A 20,098-nucleotide genomic window follows, 5' to 3' on the forward strand; every position below is an offset into this window, starting at 1 on the left:
CCATGTTGTATATTCTGTTATCCGGGTCTATGTCTCCATGTTGTATATTCTGTTACCCGGGTCTATGTCCCCATGTTGTAGATTCTGTTATCTGGGGTCTATGTCCCCATGTTGTAGATTCTGTTATCTGGGGTCTATGTCCCCATGTTGTAGATTCTGTTATCTGGGGTCTATGTCCCCATGTTGTAGATTCTGTTATCTGGGGTCTATGTCCCCATGTTGTAGATTCTGTTATCTGGGGTCTATGTCCCCATGTTGTAGATTCTGTTATCTGGGGTCTATGTCCCCATGTTGTAGATTCTGTTATCTGGGGTCTATGTCCCCATGTTGTAGATTCTGTTATCTGGGGTCTATGTCCCCATGTTGTAGATTCTGTTATCTGGGGTCTATGTCTCCATGTTGTAGATTCTGTTATCCGGGCCTATGTCTCCATGTTGTAGATTCTGTTATCCGGGCTCTATGTCTCCATGTTGTAGATTCTGTTATCCGGGGTCTATGTCTCCATGTTGTAGATTCTGTTATCCGGGGTCTATGTCCCCATGTTGTAGATTCTGTTATCCGGGGTCTATGTCCCCATGTTGTATATTCTGTTATCCGGGGTCTATGTCCCCATGTTGTATATTCTGTTATCCGGGTCTATGTCTCCATGTTGTATATTCTGTTATCCGGGTCTATGTCTCCATGTTGTATATTCTGTTACCTGGGTCTATGTCCCCATGTTGTAGATTCTGTTATCCGGGGTCTATGTCCCCATGTTGTAGATTCTGTTATCTGGGGTCTATGTCCCCATGTTGTAGATTCTGTTATCCGGGGTCTATGTCTCCATGTTGTAGATTCTGTTATCCGGGGTCTATATCCCCATGTTGTAGATTCTGTTATCAGGGTCTATGTCTCCATGTTGTAGATTCTGTTATCCGGGGTCTATGTCTCCATGTTGTATATTCTGTATCTGGGTCTATGTCTCCATGTTGTAGATTCTGTTATCCGGGGTCTATGTCTCCATGTTGTAGATTCTGTTATCCGGGGTCTATGTCCCCATGTTGTAGATTCTGTTATCCGGGTCTATGTCTCCATGTTGTATATTCTGTTATCCGGGGTCTAGGTCTCCATGTTGTAGATTCTGTTATCTGGGGTCTATGTCTCCATGTTGTAGATTCTGTTATCGGGGTCTATGTCCCCATGTTGTAGATTCTGTTATCCGGGGTCTATGTCCCCCATGATACGAGTTTATTTGAAGCTAATGTTCCTTAGTCCCAGAAATAGTCAAAAAAATTTCCCTCATGAGTGCGGACAGTAGATGATGAATATATAGACACGTCATGTGCATTATACTACCAGATTACAAATGTTCTTCATGTCTCATCTGTATATATAAAGACGAAAGCCCTCACTGACTGACTGACTGACTCGCCACTAATTCTCCAACTTCCCGATGCCATAGAAACATGAAATTTGGCATGAGCATAGATTATGTCCAAAATAGGAAAAGTTAGTGGGTCCCAACTCCATTATTCAATTTTAAGTGCAAAAGAATTAGCGGCCAAATTTTACGTACAGAATGTAATTCTCTCACTTTCCAGTGTCATAGAAACGTTAAATTTGGCACGAGCATTGATTATGTCTTAAGCAGGAAAAGCTAATAGATTTGAATAATTGAGTTGGGACCTAAGTGCAAAAGAATTAGTGTCCAAATTTTACGTACGGATTCTAATTCTCTCACTTCCCGGTGTCATAGAAACTTGAAATTTGGTTCGAGCATTGATTATGTCATACATAGGAAAAGTTAGCGGGTCCCAACTCGATTATTCAATTCTAAGCGCAAAAGAATTAGTGTCCAAATTTTACGTACGGAATCTAATTCTCTCACTTGAAATTTGGCACGAGCATTGATTATGTCATAAATAGGAAAAGTTAATGGGTCCCAACTTTATTGTTCAATTCGAAACGCAAAAGAATTAGCGTCCAAATTTTATGTACGTAATCTAATTCTCTCACTTCCTGATGTCATTTTATATGAAGGAAACGTCGCATGGTTGCCTACACGTGGTGTTTCCTGGGTGACGCAGAGAACTATGCAAAATGGTGAACATATATTTTTCCCGGTATCTCTAAAGTAACGACGGTTTCATAAGATTTTCCGTGTGAACACCAGATAAACACCAGTACCAAATTAACTCGGGCGAAGCCGGGTATATTAGCTAGTCTAATATAAAACGTAAAATCTGTTTGTTTGTGTTGTATATAAGTCCACAGTTCTGGTCCAATTTGAGTGAAATTTTGCATGAGCGTTCTTCATCATTGGGGGACGAATACTGCAAATAAAAATTCACTAACTTCCCCTGTAATTTTTGTTGCCAATAGCAGCCAATCACACTTCAGCTTTCCTTTTTTTATACTGCTGAGGTAACATGAAAGCTGCGCTGTGATTGGTTGTTATATATTATACTGCTGAGGTAACATGAAAGCTGCGCTGTGATTGGTTATATATTATACTGAGGTAACATGAAAGCTGCGCTGTGATTGGTTGTTATGTATTATACTGAGGTAACATGAAAGCTGCGCTGTGATTGGTTGTTATATATTACACTGCTGAGCTAACATGAAAGCTGCGCTGTGATTCGTTGTTATATATTATACTGAGGTAACATGAAAGCTGCGCTGTGATTGGTTCTTATATATTATACTGCTGAGGTAACATAAAAACTTTGCTGTGATTGGTTGTTATATATTATACAGAGGTAACATGAAAGCTGCGCTGTGATTGGGTGTTATATATTATACTGCTGAGGTAACATGAAAGCTGCGCTGTGATTGGTTGTTATATATTATACCGCTGAGGTAACATGAAAGCTGCGCTGTGATTGGTTCTTATATATTATACTGCTGAGGTAACATAAAAACTTTGCTGTGATTGGTTGTTATATATTATACAGAGGTAACATGAAAGCTGCGCTGTGATTGGGTGTTATATATTATACTGCTGAGGTAACATGAAAGCTGCGCTGTGATTGGTTGTTATATATTATACCGCTGAGGTAACATGAAAGCTGTGCTGTGATTGGTTGTTATATATTATACCGCTGAGGTTACATGAAAGCTGCGCTGTGATTGGTTGTTATATATTATACTGCTGATGTAACATGAAAGCTGTGCCGTGATTGGTTGTTATATATTATACTGCTGATGTACCATGAAAGCTGCGCTGTGATTGGTTGTTATATATTATACTGCTGAGGTAGCATGAAAGCTGCGCTGTGATTGGTTGGTATATATTATACCGCTGAGGTAACATGAAAGCTGCGCTCTGATTGCTTGTTATATATTATACCGCTGAGGTAACATGAAAGCTGCGCTGTGATTGGTTGTTGCATATTATACTGCTGAGGTACCATGAAAGCTGCGCTGTGATTGGTTGTTGTATATTATACTGCTGAGGTAACATGAAAGCTGCACTGTGATTGGTTGTTATATATTATACTGTTGAGGTAACATGAAAGCTGCGCTGTGATTGGTTGTTATATATTATACTGCTGATGTAACATGAAAGCTGTGCCGTGATTGGTTGTTATATATTATACTGCTGATGTACCATGAAAGCTGCGCTGTGATTGGTTGTTATATATTATACTGCTGAGGTAACATGAAAGCTGTGCTGTGATTGGTTGTTATATATTATACTGAGATAACATGAAAGCTGTGCTGTGATTGGTTGTTATGTATTATACTGAGGTGACATGAAAGCTGCGCTGTGATTGGTTGTTATGTATTATACTGAGGTAACATGAAAGCTGCGCTGTGATTGGTTGTTATATATTATACTGAGGTAACATGAAAGCTGCGCTGTGATTGGTTGTTATATATTATACTAAGGTAACATGAAAGCTGCGCTGTGATTGGTTGTTATATATTATACTGCTGAGGTACCATGAAAGCTGCGCTGTGATTGGTTGTTATATATTATACTGAGATAACATGAAAGCTGTGCTGTGATTGGTTGTTCTATATTATACTGAGGTAACATGAAAGCTGCGCTGTGATTGGTTGTTATATATTATACTGCTGAGGTAACATGAAAGCTGTGCTGTGATTGGTTGTTGTATATTAAACTGCTGAGGTAACATGAAAGCTGCGCTGTGATTGGTTGTTATATATTATACTGAGGTAACATGAAAGCTGTGCTGTGATTGGTTGTTATATATTATACTACTGAGGTAACATAAAAGCTGCGCTGTGATTGGTTATTATATATTATACTGAGGTAACATGAAAGCTGCGCTGTGATTGGTTGTTATATATTATACTGCTGAGGTAACATGAAAGCTGCGCTGTGATTGGGTGTTATATATTATACTGCTGAGGTAACATGAAAGCTGCGCTGTGATTCGGTGTTATATATTATACTGCTGAGGTAACATGAAAGCTGCGCTGTGATTGGTTGTTATATATTATACTGCTGAGGTATCATGAAAGCTGTGCTGTGATTGGTTGTTATATATTATACCGCTGAGGTAACATGAAAGCTGTGCTGTGATTGGTTGTTATATATTATACTGAGGTAACATGAAAGCTGCGCTGTGATTGGTTGTTATATATTATACTGCTGAGGTAGCATGAAAGCTGCGCTGTGATTGGTTGTTATATATTATACTGCTGAGGTAGCATGAAAGCTGCGCTGTGATTGGTTGGTATATATTATACCGCTGAGGTAACATGAAAGCTGCGCTCTGATTGCTTGTTATATATTATACCGCTGAGGTAACATGAAAGCTGCGCTGTGATTGGTTGTTGCATATTATACTGCTGAGGTACCATGAAAGCTGCGCTGTGATTGGTTGCTGTATATTATACTGCTGAGGTAACATGAAAGCTGCACTGTGATTGGTTGTTATATATTATACTGAGGTAACATGAAAGCTGCGCTGTGATTGGTTGTTATATATTATACTGAGGTAACATGAAAGCTGCGCTGTGATTGGTTGTTATATATTATACTGAGGTAACATGAAAGCTGCGCTGTGATTGGTTGTTATATATTATACTGAGGTAATATGAAAGCTGCGCTGTGATTGGTTGTTATATATTATACTGCTGAGGTAACATGAAAGCTGCGCTGTGATTGGTTGTTATATATTATACTGAGATAACATGAAAGCTGTGCTGTGATTGGTTGTTCTATATTATACTGAGGTAACATGAAAGCTGCGCTGTGATTGGTTGTTATATATTATACTGCTGAGGTAACATGAAAGCTGCGCTGTGATTGGTTGTTGTATATTAAACTGCTGAGGTAACATGAAAGCTGCGCTGTGATTGGTTGTTATATATTATACTGAGGTAACATGAAAGCTGCTCTGTGATTGGTTGTTATATATTATACTGCTAAGGTAACATGAAAGCTGCGCTGTGATTGGTTGTTATATATTATACTGCTGAGGTAGCATGAAAGCTGCGCTGTGATTGGTTGGTATATATTATACTGCTAAGGTAACATGAAAGCTGCGCTGTGATTGGATGTTATATATTATACCGCTGAGGTAACATGAAAGCTGCGCTGTGATTAGTTGTTATAGATTATACTGAGATTACATGAAAGCTGTGCTGTGATTGGTTGTTATATATTATACTGCTGAGGTACCATGAAAGCTGCGCTGTGATTGGTTGTTATATATTATACTGAGGTAACATGAAAGCTGCGCTGTGATTGGTTGTTATATATTATACTGCTGAGGTAACATGAAAGCTGCGCTGTGATTGGTTGTTATATATTATACTGAGATAACATGAAAGCTGTGCTGTGATAGGTTGTTCTATATTATACTGAGGTAACATGAAAGCTGCGCTGTGATTGGTTGTTATATATTATACTGAGATAACATGAAAGCTGCGCTGTGATTGGTTGTTATATATTATAATGCTGAGGTAACATGAAAGCTGCGCTGTGATTGGATGTTATATATTATACTGCTGAGGTAACATGAAAGCTGCGCTGTGATTGGATGTTATATATTATACTGCTGAGGTACCATGAAAGCTGCGCTGTGATTGGTTGTTATATATTATACTGGGGTAACATGAAAGCTGCTCTGTGATTGGTTGTTATATATTATAGTGAGGTAACATGAAATCTGCGCTGTGATTGGTTGTTATATATTATACTGAGGTAACATGAAAGCTGCGCTGTGATTGGTTGTTATATATTATACCGCTGAGGTAACATGAAAGCTGCGCTGTGATTGGTTGTTATTAGACATGAGCTAGCACGCTCGTTTAAGGCAGATACTTGAGATCTCTCTCCCCCCTGCATTTGCTCAGACAAGTAAATGTATACTTATGCTCAGCAGATTATTAAGGTGATATAGAATCTAATGTTAATTAAACTGTTCCCTTTCAGGCAAAGTAGTATAACCTTGGCTAAAGCATTACAAGATTGATTGAAAGGGACAGTAAAAAAAATTTCTAACTCAAGATGGTGCCTGATAAGCAACAGACAGGGGGCTGTACTGTATGCAAGTGGCTATGAAACACAGAGGAGACCTCCAGAGTGTGACAGGCAATCAGGTGAGGAGGAGAGGCATGGAAAATGTATTTTCACCAAGGTGGCCCTTTAAATAGTTGCATCTGCATAATTAGATGAGGCGATTGTTCTCTGCTTCATTTACTGGTTAATACTGACATGGCTGGTTACCTGTAGGAATCCCCTTCGTACACCGCTCACCACCCCTCACATAGGCCCCATCAGCATTAATATGCAGCACATCTTCAGCCTGATTCAGAAGCTGTAAAACAAATATTGTAAAATCACCAGGTGATTGGAGAAGGCCAGTGGAAAGTGTTAGTTGAGCAGAGAGGATGATTAAATCAGATGCATGAAAAATACAATAAATAGGAAGGAAGCAAAGAACTTGCTTCAAAAATGCAAACGTTATAAAAGGAGGTCTCGCGCTTCGCCCCCCGGCGCACGGCGCAGGTCCCACGCTTCGCCCCACGGCGCAGGTCCCACGCTTCGCCCCCCCGGCGCAGGTCCCACGCTTCGCCCCCCCGGCGCACGGCGCAGGTCCCACGCTTCGCCCCCCGGCGCAGGTCCCACGCTTCGCCCCCCGGCGCAGGTCCCACGCTTCGCCCCCCGGCGCAGGTCCCACGCTTCGCCCCCCGGCGCAGGTCCCACGCTTCGCCCCCCGGCGCACGGCGCAGGTCCCACGCTTCGCCCCCCGGCGCACGGCGCAGGTCCCACGCTTCGCCCCCCGGCGCACGGCGCAGGTCCCACGCTTCGCCCCCGGCGCACGGCGCAGGTCCCACGCTTCGCCCCCCGGCGCACGGCGCAGGTCCCACGCTTCGCCCCCCGGCGCACGGCGCAGGTCCCACGCTTCGTCCCCCGGCGCACGGCGCAGGTCCCACGCTTCGCCCCCCGGCGCACGGCGCAGGTCCCACGCTTCGCCCCCCGGCGCACAGCGCAGGTCCTACACAACATACCTCATATAGCACAGGCTCCCTACCCATCATAGCACTCACTTGACTGAGATCTGTTCACTCATATACACTGTCATACTTCTGTAATGCATCTTATTAGCCTTTCAGTAATACACTGAAAGCCATATGTATTAGGGCCTTCAAGGCCATGACAACCCTGAGGTCACGTTATTAAAGAGTCAATAGAGTGACAAAGACAATTAAGTACTTAGATGTTGTTATTGACTGACGAATCAAGTGGTAAAGAACATAGTTAGCTCTGATTCTGGCTGTGGCAGCAGGGGGTCAGCTGTGTTACTTGTAATTGGATATATATAATCCTACAGGCTTTTACTTGTACCACTATTTGACCCGTGTGTATATATATATTTATTACACATACATATATAAATGTGGATTTATATATGTGTATAATTATACACACACAGATTATATGTGTGTATATATATTGTAGCACAGCCGGGGTTAAAGAGCACTCCAAACCGTCACTTGTCTTTTCTTTAGGTTTATTTACACAGTCTTTAACAGGAACATAAATAACTGGGTCTCCAGATAAATGGTACATGATGGCAACAAAAAGTCTCTGTTCAGATTTAACCCTCCTCAGTCCGGAGATGACACAGATAACTCCTCAGCTGAGACCATACAAGTCCATAGAGGTGCACAGACCTGTGGATGTCCAGAGCGCAGCTGGTCCTTCTACCTTCAATCTCTCAGGCTCTAGTCCAAGGGCAGGCGTATCCCCTCCAGGGGTCCTGCTACAACCAGGTAGCGCCTCATCCACAGCGCCTCTCTCTGTTCACAGTGGAAGTCACAGAGTACTTGCAGCCTGTATCTCCCAGACGCACACACCTCCCTCTACCCACCACCTGTCTCCTTAAATGGCCGGCTGGACAGGTGGTAAGATCTGGTCTGGAGTGAAAGAGGACCGGACTACCTCACAGAGGCTAATAACCTCTGTGACGCATACCTCCACTCCAGACCATTCCTCTTACCCTGTTACAATATATATTGTACACATACACACATATACATACATACACACACACACCCTTACACATATACATACACGCACACACACACACGCAGAGCAGTTACACGCAGGTAGACACACATATAGACGCGCAGGTAGACACACATATGCAGGTAAACATTTCATGTTTGCATAGTGAATATCGGGTCAGTTTAGTAAATGTGAAATACCATAAAATAAGTACGCAGCGCAGAATGGGAGGTCAATAGAAAAGTTTAGCTCTGTGGACATAACATTTACTGTATACGGTACATTAAACACCGGTCATCCAGTACTCATAGGAATGTACATGCAGGTCCCACGCTTCACCCCCCGGCGCACAGTGTGGACTGTATACAGTACATTAAACACCGGTCATCCAGTACTCATAGGGCTCCACTCTATAACATGTATCTCTTTAACAGAGATGTCTAATAAACACTACTGAATGAAGCGGAGTCATCCACTTCACTAGTCCGTCTGTTTATGAGTCTACTGACAAATCCCCATCAGACAGAGGCCACAGGGACAGCAAGTGTGCGGCCCCTCCTGATGTAGGAGCCAGACGTAGACTTCTGGGGTTTATTAATACAGTTTAAGGTCTTTTAAATGAAAGCAAAGAAATAAAGCAGTGAAGATGAATATAAATAATGGATTAATGTGTTTCACCAAATTAAGGCCGGATGCACAGGAACGGGTCGGATTCCACATGTGGGAGCCCACAGCGGAACCGACCCTAAGCCCGGCCGGCGTCGGCACGTACCTGTCATTTCATCGCCTCTTCTATATTGTGGATGGTCTGCACGGCTCGCCATCAGACAGAAGCAGTACAGATTTTTTGTGTAGGTCTAGTGTAGGTCATATACCGGGCTGAGCCGAGTCTGCCAATCAGCTCGTCAACCCGGGGCATTGGGTACGCATCAGATTCGGAAACTTCATTAAGCTTCCGGTAATCATTGCAAAAGCGCCATTCCCCTGACGGTTTCAGCACTAAGACTATGGGGCTTGACCATCCACTTGTGGATTCCTCAATGACCCCCAGCTCAAGCATCCTTTTTACCTCCTGGGACACTACTTCCCTGCGGGCTTCAGGGATTCTATAGGGTTTTATATTGACCCTTACGTTGAGATCTGGACAGACCCTATGTTCCAGGACCCTAGCGCGACCGGGTCGGTCGGTAAACAGATCCCTATTCCTCTGCAAAAATTCTTTGCTTTCTTGTCTCTGGGATTTCGACAGGGTTTCTGCTATAATCACGTCCTGGATATTACCCTCTGGCTCCGTGACCAAGCAGAGAGAACCCAGTGAATCCCGCTCCTTCCAGGGTTTTAACAAATTTACATGGTAAATTTGGATGGGCTTTCTCCGACCTGGTTGGAGGACTTTATAATTGACCGTCCCAACTTTTTCCACCACCTCGTATGGTCCCTGCCACTTGGCAAGAAACTTACTTTCTACGGTGGGGACTAGCACCAGCACCCCCCTGGGTTAAACTGTCTGACTCTGGCTGCCCGATTATAGACATTAGCCTGCCTTTCCTGCGCTTGGAGGAGCTGTTCTTTTACTAATGGCATTATCTTGGCAAGTCTCTCCTGCATTTGGGCCACATGTTCAATGACACTCTTATATGGGGTGGCTTCGCTCTCCCATGTCTCTTTTGCTATGTCCAGTAATCCACGGGGTTGTCGTGCGTACAATAGCTCAAAAGGAGAGAACCCCGTGGAGGCCTGTGGTACCTCTCGAATGGAAAATAATAAGTACGGAAGCAAACAGTCCCAATCTCGGCCATCCTTTTCTACCACCTTCTTTAGCATATTTTTTAACGTTTTATTGAACCTTTCCACCAACCCATCTGTCTGGGGGTGGTAGACGGAGGTGCGCAATTGCTTAATCCGCAGCAACTTGCATACTTCCCTCATCACCTTCGACATGAATGGGGTCCCCCGGTCTGCTAGGATATCCTTGGGAAGCCCCACCCGAGTGAACATCTGGAACAATTCTTTACCGATACATTTAGAGGAAGTGTTCCTCAGAGGTATTGCATCTGGATACCTGGTGGCGTAGTCCACGATTACAAGGATATACTGGTGACCTCTGGCTGACTTCATCAGGGGTCCCACCAAATCCATAGCGATTCGCTCAAATGGTATTTCTATTATTGGTAATGGTACCAACGGGCTTCTGAAGTGCGAGATAGGAGCAGATATCTGGCACTGAGGGCAGGATCTACAGAAATCCTCTATTTCTTTATGGCACCCCAGCCAGAAAAATCTCTGTAGAATGCGTTCCTGTGTTTTTTCTGCCCCTAAATGACCGCCCAGTATGTGAGTATGGGCTAGGTCGAGGACCGTACTCCTCGATCCACCAGGTATCAGAAGTTGTTTTATCACTTCATTATTTACTTTCGTTACCCGATATAACAATTCATTAATCAATTCAAATTGAGGAAATCGCACCTCACCCCCTGCCTCTTGGGGTACACCATTAATCACAGAGATATTTTCTCGTGCATTCCTTAAAGTCAGATCATTAAGCTGTGCAGTCCCAAAATTATCCCTGTTCACCTCAAGGTCAGGTACCTGGGGTTCCGGAGTGGGTTCCTCAGAATCAGTCAGTCCTGCAAAGGGAAATTCGTTATGCTGATGCTGAACACCTCCCGTGGTGCTCGACGCGCTGCCTCCGCAAGGCCGCGGCACCTCTGCCCACAGTTCCCAAAACAACGGGAAGTCCCTGCCAATTATCAGTGGGTAGAGTAATTTGTTAACCACCCCCACCTGGTGTACATAGGTCCCGCACACTGTGCCTATGGTCACCTGGGTAACCGGGTATTCTTTAGTGTCACCGTGTATACAGATCACCCCCAATCTGCCCCGGGGGTCCAGTCCAGTGGCGATGGCTGAGTCCAGCAATGAAATCATGCTCCCTGAGTCCAGCAAGGCCGACACTTCCACACCATTCACTGTCACTTGACACATCTGTGGCTGGGTGTCTCTGTCCACCCCTGTAGCGCAGGTAGAATGTGCCACCAAAGAACAGTCCCGGCTATAGGAGAATTCCATGGGTTCAACCCGAGCTGGACAATGAGCGGCGATATGCCCTGGACGTTCGCACTCCCAGAACGTAACGGGGTTGACCGGGTTTCTTTGTACGGGCTCCAAACCTCTCTGGTTCCTTTGCTTACTTTCTGAAATGGATTTGGCGCTTTCTCTCCGGGCGTCTGCAGGACGACCAGGAGGCCTCACAGCCGCCGCTGTCTCTTCCGCTGCAACATACCGTTCGACCAAGCACACCAGGTTGTCGATACTCTCGGGATTTCCCTGGGCCACCCATCGTTGGATAGGCCTGGGCAGAGTCTGTATAAACCGGTCCATCACAACCTTCTCTATTATTTGTGTAGGCGAGCAGGTTTCTGGCTGTAGCCATTTTTGGGCTAGGTGCAAGAGATCAAACATTTGTGACCTGGAAGGTTTGTCTTGGCTATACTTCCAGTGATGGACTCGCTGTGCCCGGACTACCATGCTCACTCCCAGGCGGGCCAAAATCTCAGTTTTTAGCTTATAATATTCCCCGGCATCCTGTTTGGGCAAGTCATAATATGCCTTTTGCGGCTCCCCAGTGAGACATGGGGCTATAATTTCCGCCCATTGTTCTGGTGGCAGTTTTTCCCTCACTGCCACCCTTTCAAAGATGGCCAGGTAAGCTTCCATACCATCCTCTGGGGTCATTTTTTGTAATGACCCCCTTACAGTTTTTAATACGTCCATGGCCTTTCCGCAATTTCAACTGCGGAAGGGCCGCACCTTGGACGGCTTCCATTGACTTCAATAGGAGCAGTCGGTGTGGAATGCACACAAAAAAAGAAAATACTGCGATTTTTTTTTTTTTTACATGAGTGGAAAATTGCAGCTGTTGTCCAGTCGTGTGAGCGGAAATGTGGATGTTCTATTGGTTTGAATTGGTGCAGAATGTCGCAGGTCGTCCAAGCAGGCGACAACCGTGGATTCTGCAATTCAAACCCGGTCATGTGTAGGCGGCCTAAATCAGGATTGTTGGCTCTTCACAGTCACCCCTTTGGGTGATATAACATCTTTATACCACCATGGCCTTCTTTCTGTGATGGCATTTCCCACAAAGGTGCTGCACTTGTAGGTCGCTCTGCTTTCACCCTTCTGTCCAGTACATCCCAAGCTCAATGGGGTTTATGTTTGGAGACTGCAGGCCATTCCATTCTTTGTAGCCTACCAGCTTCTTCTTGTCTTCTTAGTTCTGACATAACCGAGAAGTACATTTTCGATCATTGTCTTGCTGTAATCTGAACCCTTGATTAACTAGGCGCACACCAGAGGGTACTGCATGGTGTATCAAAATGCCATGGTAGCCCTTTTTGTCCAGCGTGCCAGTCACCCTGTGCAAGTTGCTAACTCTGGTTCCAGCAAAAGAGCCCCAGACCATCTCACCTCCTCCATGTTTGGCAGTTGGTGTCACACACTCAGGAAGCACAATGGCATACAAACACCCGGTGTGATGCACCAAAGATGTCCCATTCTGATTCATCAGTCCATAGGACCTCCTCCCACTCTTCAGTAGTGCACTGGAGGTGCTGCTTGGCTAGTTTGCAGTCTTGGCATTGTCTTTCTTACTGATCCTCCACCGGTCAGCCTGCAGATAGAAGTCTTCTCTACAGATGAGATATAAACGTGTTCAGCTTTGGCTGCATTAAGCTGTGCTGTGAGGCGCCGATCACACAAACTGTTGACTATCAAAAACTTGCCATCTGATTTTGTAGTGGCCAATATTCGGCCAGACCTCTTCTATCAGTTTCCTTCAGTTTTCAAGTATCTTGACAGAGGAACTGTACTGACTGCCACCTTGGCTTTCTTGGCACTTTTTCTGTAGGATAGACCTACACTTCTAAGGTCTTCTTTGGTTATTTTTCTTGCCATTATTATAGCAATGTGCTCTGCCCTGAAGAGCAAAACTGTCCTTATCCTGCCCTAGAGGGTGTAATGCAGTCTGTTCCAGCACTGGTAAATAGAATCAGAGGGTTTGAAAGTAATCTACAAAAGTTAAGTCTCCTGTAGCAAAAGTTTGCATCCAATTCCAAACCATAATTTGCTTTTGCAGATCAGCGTTCCTTGATGTGTTCCCTGAAAAAGCCCTTTGGTTAAAATCATAATTCAGACTATTGTTGCATTTCATGTTAAAGTTTAAAAATATTTTTATGTTTTTAACTTATTTTGAACCATTTCATGTTATTTGCTGGACTTAAGTGTAAAAAATAACTGGAAAAAACTGAGATGCTCTACAACATTTGACTGGTAGTGTGCATCACAGGAGATAAACCTAGACTAATGCCGGTTGGGTAACATAAGACTGAACATAAGACCTTCCTGGCCCCCATACACCTCATAGGGGATATCTCCATCTACCTGGTGGTCCTGTGGAAGAAGAGGACGGGGACATCTCTCTGGGGTTCTTCTCTTACTGAATGGAACTGCAGGAAACACAGACGGACACTGAAGTCATTCTTTATATACAGATAATAAAGTCCTCGTGGATTTAGTCCTGTCTATTACCTGGTGATGGGAGCGGCTGGCGGGTCTCCATCATGGCCTCCTTGTACAGATCCTTGTGTCCTTCTAAATACTCCCACTCCTCCATGGAGAAATAGACAGCGACATCCTGACACCTTATAGGAACCTGACAACACAATATACAGTCATCACCCAGAAGCCTCCAGTGCTGTTACTGTATAATGTCCCAGCATTCCCTGCAGCGTCACCTCTCCAGTCAGCAGCTCAATCATCTTGTTGGTGAGTTCTAGAATCTTCTGCACATTGATGTCCTCATGTATCAGGGGCTGAGGTGGGGGCCCTGTGATTGGGCTCAGGGGTCGTCCCCATCCATCACACACAGGGGCCCGACAGCCATCACTAGAGGTCTTCTTCACTACTGTGTAATCCTGTATATGGGGAGACATTAATAAATATTACTACAGACATTTCCAGAGTCCATCACCTCTCCAGTGACATCATCCGTTATCCCCATAGATAAGAATGATGTCACAATACATCATCAGAATCTCTCACCACTCTAGTGAAATCTGTTATCCCTATAAGAATGATATAATGTGTCATCATCAGACACTCTCCCCCTCCCCAGTGGCTTCATCAGACTCTCTCTCCCCTGCCCAGTGACTTCATCGGACTCTCTCCCCCTCGCCCAGTGGCTTCATCGGACTCTCTCCCCCTCGCCCAGTGGCTTCATCGGACTCTCTCCCCCTCCCCAGTGGCTTCATCGGACTCTCTCTCCCCTGCCCAGTGACTTCATCGGACTCTCTCCCCCTCCCCAGTGGCTTCATCGGACTCTCTCCCCCTCCCAGTGGCTTCATCGGACTCTCTCCCCCTCCTCAGTGGCTTCATCGGACTCTCTCCCCCTCCCCAGTGGCTTCATCGGACTCTCTCCCCCTCCCCAGTGGCTTCATCGGACTCTCTCCCCCTCCCCAGTGGCTTCATCGGACTCTCTCCCCCTCCCCAGTGGCTTCATCGGACTCTCTCCCCCTCCCCAGTGACTTCATCGGACTCTCTCCCCCTCCCCAGTGACTTCATTAGACTCTCTCCCCTCCCCAGTGACTTCATCGGACTCTCTCCCCCTCCCCAGTGGCTTCATCGGACTCTCTCCCCCTCCCCAGTGGCTTCATCGGACTCTCTCCCCCTGCCCAGTGACTTCATTAGACTCTCACCTCCCCAGTAAGCAGGAAGAGGATCTCTAGTGTGAGATGTAATACTGTCTCTGACGTCTTGTCTCCGTCCATCAGGATTCTCTTCTGTAGGAGATCGGATGGAGGACCCTGTAGTGGGAGGAAGATGGAGAATCCTACAAAAGTTAGAAGAAACACAATTCCTGGAGATAATAAGGGAAGACGTTGTATTCTGTCTCTGGATGGAGGAATATGAGGCTCATGGGTTGTGCAGCCAGTGCCTCCATGTTTGATGTCGCCCGACTCAACCAATCAGCAGCCGCAGAGACGAGTGATACGTGCGGTATGTGACGGGGGGACAAATACAAACCGTCTGACATAAGATACGGCGAGGGGAGACACTGGGATGTTAGGGCGATGCTACGGGGGACCTTCGTCTAAAAAGTAGCAGTGTCTCTCCAGAACCTCTCTGGCCTGGGGTGGAGGGGGCAGCAGCTGATGGCAGCGACGGAGTCACACGGAGTGGTGGAGTAAAGAGGAGTCGGTCCTCCTTGTGAAGTCGCCGTTTCCTCTGTCCGCAGCGGGTTCAGACCGCGGCCGGCCGTACAGAGGAGCAGAAACCAAAAAGTGGCCCCCGCCCTCATGTAGGATGTCCTATCAGAGGTGTACATGGCTGTGATCAGCGCTCTAACCACATTACATCATGCAGGCTCGCGGTATATAAAGTATCGTATTACATTGGGTGACCGCGCTCAGATGGGCCCCAACGCCAATACCAGGCGGGTACAGGACCGTGGAGCGGTGAAGGTACTACCGGAGAGGCCCCTGCTGTCCTCCAGAACATCCCCCTCTGTGCTGCGGTACGGCCGGCTCACACCAGGGGACGCTGCAGGCACGTGATGACAGGCCGCCGCTCCTCACTATCCTGGTGGGCAGGCGTATAATACGTGACAAGACACCACACGCCACGGCCGCTATCTGCACGTAATGGTGAGCGGGCGGGCGGTGAACCAGGGCGTCCGACCGCAGAAGTACAGAAACTGGCTGGGATGTGCGAGCCGGCCAGGTGGAGAGACCCCCCCCCACCCCTCAGGGACACCAACCGGCCAGACTTGTCACCCGCCGGCCTCCACAGCCCTCATCTGGCGACACCAGCGGGAAAACAGATCTGGCTGCAGAGACCCAACAAGGCGGCCACCGAGGGGTTAATGACTCCAGAGGAGAAGCCCTAGTGGGTGAAGGACCTGTGGTGACATCACACCCATGTGACCAGACATGTGACCTCCGGAGTGGGAGGGGCCAGGGTGGAGCCGAAAAGCCTCAACCTGAGCAGAGGACATTAAGGGGCGTCTCTCCTCGTACAGGTGTAATACTCTGCAGTACTGGGGTCCTCTCCTCCTACAGGTGTAATACTCTGCAGCACTGGGGGCCTCTCCTCCTACAGGTGTAATACTCTGCAGTACTGATGGCCCTCTCCTCCTACAGGTGTAATACTCTGCAGTACTGGGGTCCTCTCCTCCTACAGGTGTAATACTCTGCAGTACTGGGGTCCTCTCCCCCTACAGGTGTAATAGTCTGCAGTACTGGGGGTCCTCCCCTCCTACAGGTGTAATACTCTGCAGTACTGGGGTCCTCTCCTCGTACAGGTGTAATACTCTGCAGTACTGGGGTCCCTCCCCCTACAGGTGTAATACTCTGCAGTACTGGGGTCCCTCCTCCTACAGGTGTAATACTCTGCAGTACTGGGGTCCTCTCCCCCTACAGGTGTAATACTCTGCAGTACTGGGGGGCCTCTCCTCCTACAGGTGTAATACTCTGCAGTACTGGGGTCCTCTCCTCCTACAGGTGTAATACTCTGCAGTACTGGGGTCCTCTCCTCCTACAGGTGTAATACTCTGCAGTACTGGGGTCCTCTCCCCCTACAGGTGTAATACTCTGCAGTACTGGGGGGCCTCTCCTCCTACAGGTGTAATACTCTGCAGTACTGGGGGTCCTCTCCCCCCCTACAGGTGTGATACTCTGCACAACTGGGGGTCCTCTCCTCCTACAGGTGTAATACTCTGCAGTACTGGGGGCCTCTCCTCCTACATGTGTAATACTCTGCAGTACTGGGGGTCCTCCCCTCCTACAGGTGTAATACTCTGCAGTACTGGGGGCCTCTCCTCCTACAAGTGTATTACTCTGCAGTACTGGGGGCCTCTCCTCCTACAGGTGTAATACTCTGCAGTACTGGGGGTCCTCTCCTCCTACAGGTGTAATACTCTGCAGTACTGGGGGTCCTCTCCTCCTACAGGTGTAATACTCTGCAGTACTGGGGGTCCTCTCCTCCTACAGGTGTAATACTCTACAGTACTGGGGTCCTCTCCCCCTACAGGTGTAATACTCTGCAGTACTGGGGGGCCTCTCCTCCTACAGGTGTAATACTCTGCAGTACTGGGGGTCCTCTCCCCCCCTACAGGTGTGATACTCTGCACAACTGGGGGTCCTCTCCTCCTACAGGTGTAATACTCTGCAGTACTGGGGGCCTCTCCTCCTACATGTGTAATACTCTGCAGTACTGGGGGTCCTCCCCTCCTACAGGTGTAATACTCTGCAGTACTGGGGGCCTCTCCTCCTACAAGTGTATTACTCTGCAGTACTGGGGGCCTCTCCTCCTACAGGTGTAATACTCTGCAGTACTGGGGGTCCTCTCCTCCTACAGGTGTAATACTCTGCAGTACTGGGGGTCCTCTCCTCCTACAGGTGTAATACTCTGCAGTACTGGGGGTCCTCTCCTCCTACAGGTGTAATACTCTGCAGTACTGGGGGTCCTCCCCTCCTACAGGTGTAATACTCTGCAGTACTGGGGGTCCTCTCCCCCTACAGGTGTAATACTCTGCAGTACTGGGGGCCTCTCCTCCTACAGGTGTAATACTCTGCAGTACTGGGGGCCTCTCCTCCTACAGGTGTAATACTCTGCAGTACTGGGGGTCCTCTCCTCCTACAGGTGTAATACTCTGCAGTACTGGGGGCCTCTCCTCCTACAGGTGTAATACTCTGCAGTACTGGGGGCCTCTCCTCCTACAGGTGTAATACTCTACAGTACTGGGGGTCCTCTCCTCCTACAGGTGTAATACTCTGCAGTACTGGGGGTCCTCTCCCCCTACAGGTGTAATACTCTGCAGTACTGGGGGTCCTCTCCTCCTACAGGTGTAATACTCTGCAGTACTGGGGGCCTCTCCTCCTACAGGTGTAATACTCTGCAGTACTGGGGGTCCTCTGCTCCTACAGCTGTAATACTCTGCAGTACTGGGGCTCCTCTCCTCCTACAGGTGTAATACTCTGCAATACTGGGGCCTCTCCTCCTACAGGTGTAATACTCTGCAGTACTGGGGGTCCTCTCCCCCTACAGGTGTAATACTCTGCAGTACTGGGGTCCTCTCCTACAGGTGTAATACTCTGCAGTACTGGGGGTCTTCTCCCCCTACAGGTGTAATACTCTGCAGTACTGAGGGTCCTCTCCTACAGGTGTAATACTCTGCAGTACTGGGGGTCCTGTCCTGCTACAGGTGTAATACTCTGGAGTACTGAGGGGGGGGGGCTCTCCTACCGGTATAATACTCTGCAGTACTGGAGGTCCTCTTCTCCTACAGTGCAATACTCTGCAGTACTGGGGGTCCTCAGTGCATGACCGAGGGCAATGAAATGCAATGTTTTGCATGGACTGAGATACAAAGGTTTAGGGGACTCTGTGTGCACTGGGATGCAATGCTCTGCATAACTGGGGGCTCTGGGATAAAATACTCTGCATGGACCGGGGGCTCCGGGATGCCATAATCTGCAAGAACTGGGTGCCCTGAGATGTAATACTCTGCATGAATGGGGGACTATGGGTGAAAGCTGTGAAAAGATCCGCAACAAAAATCCCTGTGGGGGGCGTGGCCTAACCGCTATCAGGAGCGGACGAGCAGAAGGAGAGCTCCGGAAGCTCCACGATATAAACCAGCGCCATCAGGCCTGCTGCACCACACAACATGCTAAGTGCCCCCACGGCACTCCCAAAATGCCGAGGCACCAGAAGTGGGGCTTTGCAGCCCGATCCAACACCGTTTAGGCTTCTGGCCTACTGCGGCCTAGTCACCCGGGAGAAGCTGGGGGCTAAGTTTTTGGGGGCAGCCGATCGCGGTTGTGGCGAACCGGACCTCCGGAAGCCATGAATCCGGCTTGTAGAGGCTTGGCAGAGGCCCGCTGACCTACGGGAACAGGAGAGGAGTTCACCTGGAAGGCCTAGAGGCCCAGAAAATTGTGGCTTAAAAAACACTGAAATGGTCTGAAATCCAACTAGCTGAGGGGAGAATAGGCCTGCCCCGGGGGGGGGGGGGGTCTGCCTGCCCCCCTGCAGCGGCTTCCTACCCTGAAAACTGGATGCATAATAGGTACAGCCTGCTGAAGTTACTCCTCACTTTCCCATGGCTGCCCGGCAGCTTGTAACAGCCATCCTTAAAGGAGATGTCCCGAGGCAGCAAGTGGGTCTATACACTTCTGTATGGCCATAATAATGCACTTTGTAATGTACATTGTGCATTAATTATGAGCCATACAGAAGTTATAAAAAGTTTTATACTTACCTGCTCCGTTGCTAGCGTCCTCGTCTCCATGGAGCCGACTAATTTTTGGCCTCCGATGGCCAAATTAGCCGCGCTTGCGCAGTCCGGGTCTTCTGCAGTCTTCTATGGGGCTCCGTGTAGCTCTGTGTAGCTCCGCCCCGTCACGTGCCGATTCCAGCCAATCAGGAGGCTGGAATCGGCAGTGGACCGCACAGAAGAGCTGCGGTCCACGGAGGAAGAGGCCATCTTCAGCGGTGAGTAGAGAAGTCACCGGAGCGCGGGGATTAAGGTAAGCGCTCCGGTGAGCTTTCTTTACCTCCCTGCATCGGGGT

General features: G+C 47.5%; 1 protein-coding gene across 1 annotated transcript in view; it reads right to left on the reverse strand.

Moving 5' to 3' along the window:
- The window catches only part of LOC136627299 (zinc finger protein 271-like), a 57,707-nt gene extending 41,276 nt beyond the window's left edge, over positions 1 to 16,431 (reverse strand). The window contains exons 1-5 of the mRNA XM_066602289.1: positions 15,223 to 16,431; positions 14,263 to 14,442; positions 14,057 to 14,180; positions 13,910 to 13,974; positions 6,686 to 6,776 (exon numbers count right to left, since the gene is read on the reverse strand). Of these exons, the coding sequence (XP_066458386.1) occupies positions 6,686 to 6,776; positions 13,910 to 13,974; positions 14,057 to 14,180; positions 14,263 to 14,442; positions 15,223 to 15,294 (532 nt within the window). The 5' untranslated portion in view covers positions 15,295 to 16,431. The remainder of the gene's footprint in view (positions 1 to 6,685; positions 6,777 to 13,909; positions 13,975 to 14,056; positions 14,181 to 14,262; positions 14,443 to 15,222) is intronic.
- Positions 16,432 to 20,098: the final 3,667 nt, after the last annotated feature.

The sequence above is a fragment of the Eleutherodactylus coqui genome, chromosome 5 (genome assembly GCF_035609145.1).
Source record: "Eleutherodactylus coqui strain aEleCoq1 chromosome 5, aEleCoq1.hap1, whole genome shotgun sequence".
Taxonomy (NCBI): domain Eukaryota; kingdom Metazoa; phylum Chordata; class Amphibia; order Anura; family Eleutherodactylidae; genus Eleutherodactylus; species Eleutherodactylus coqui.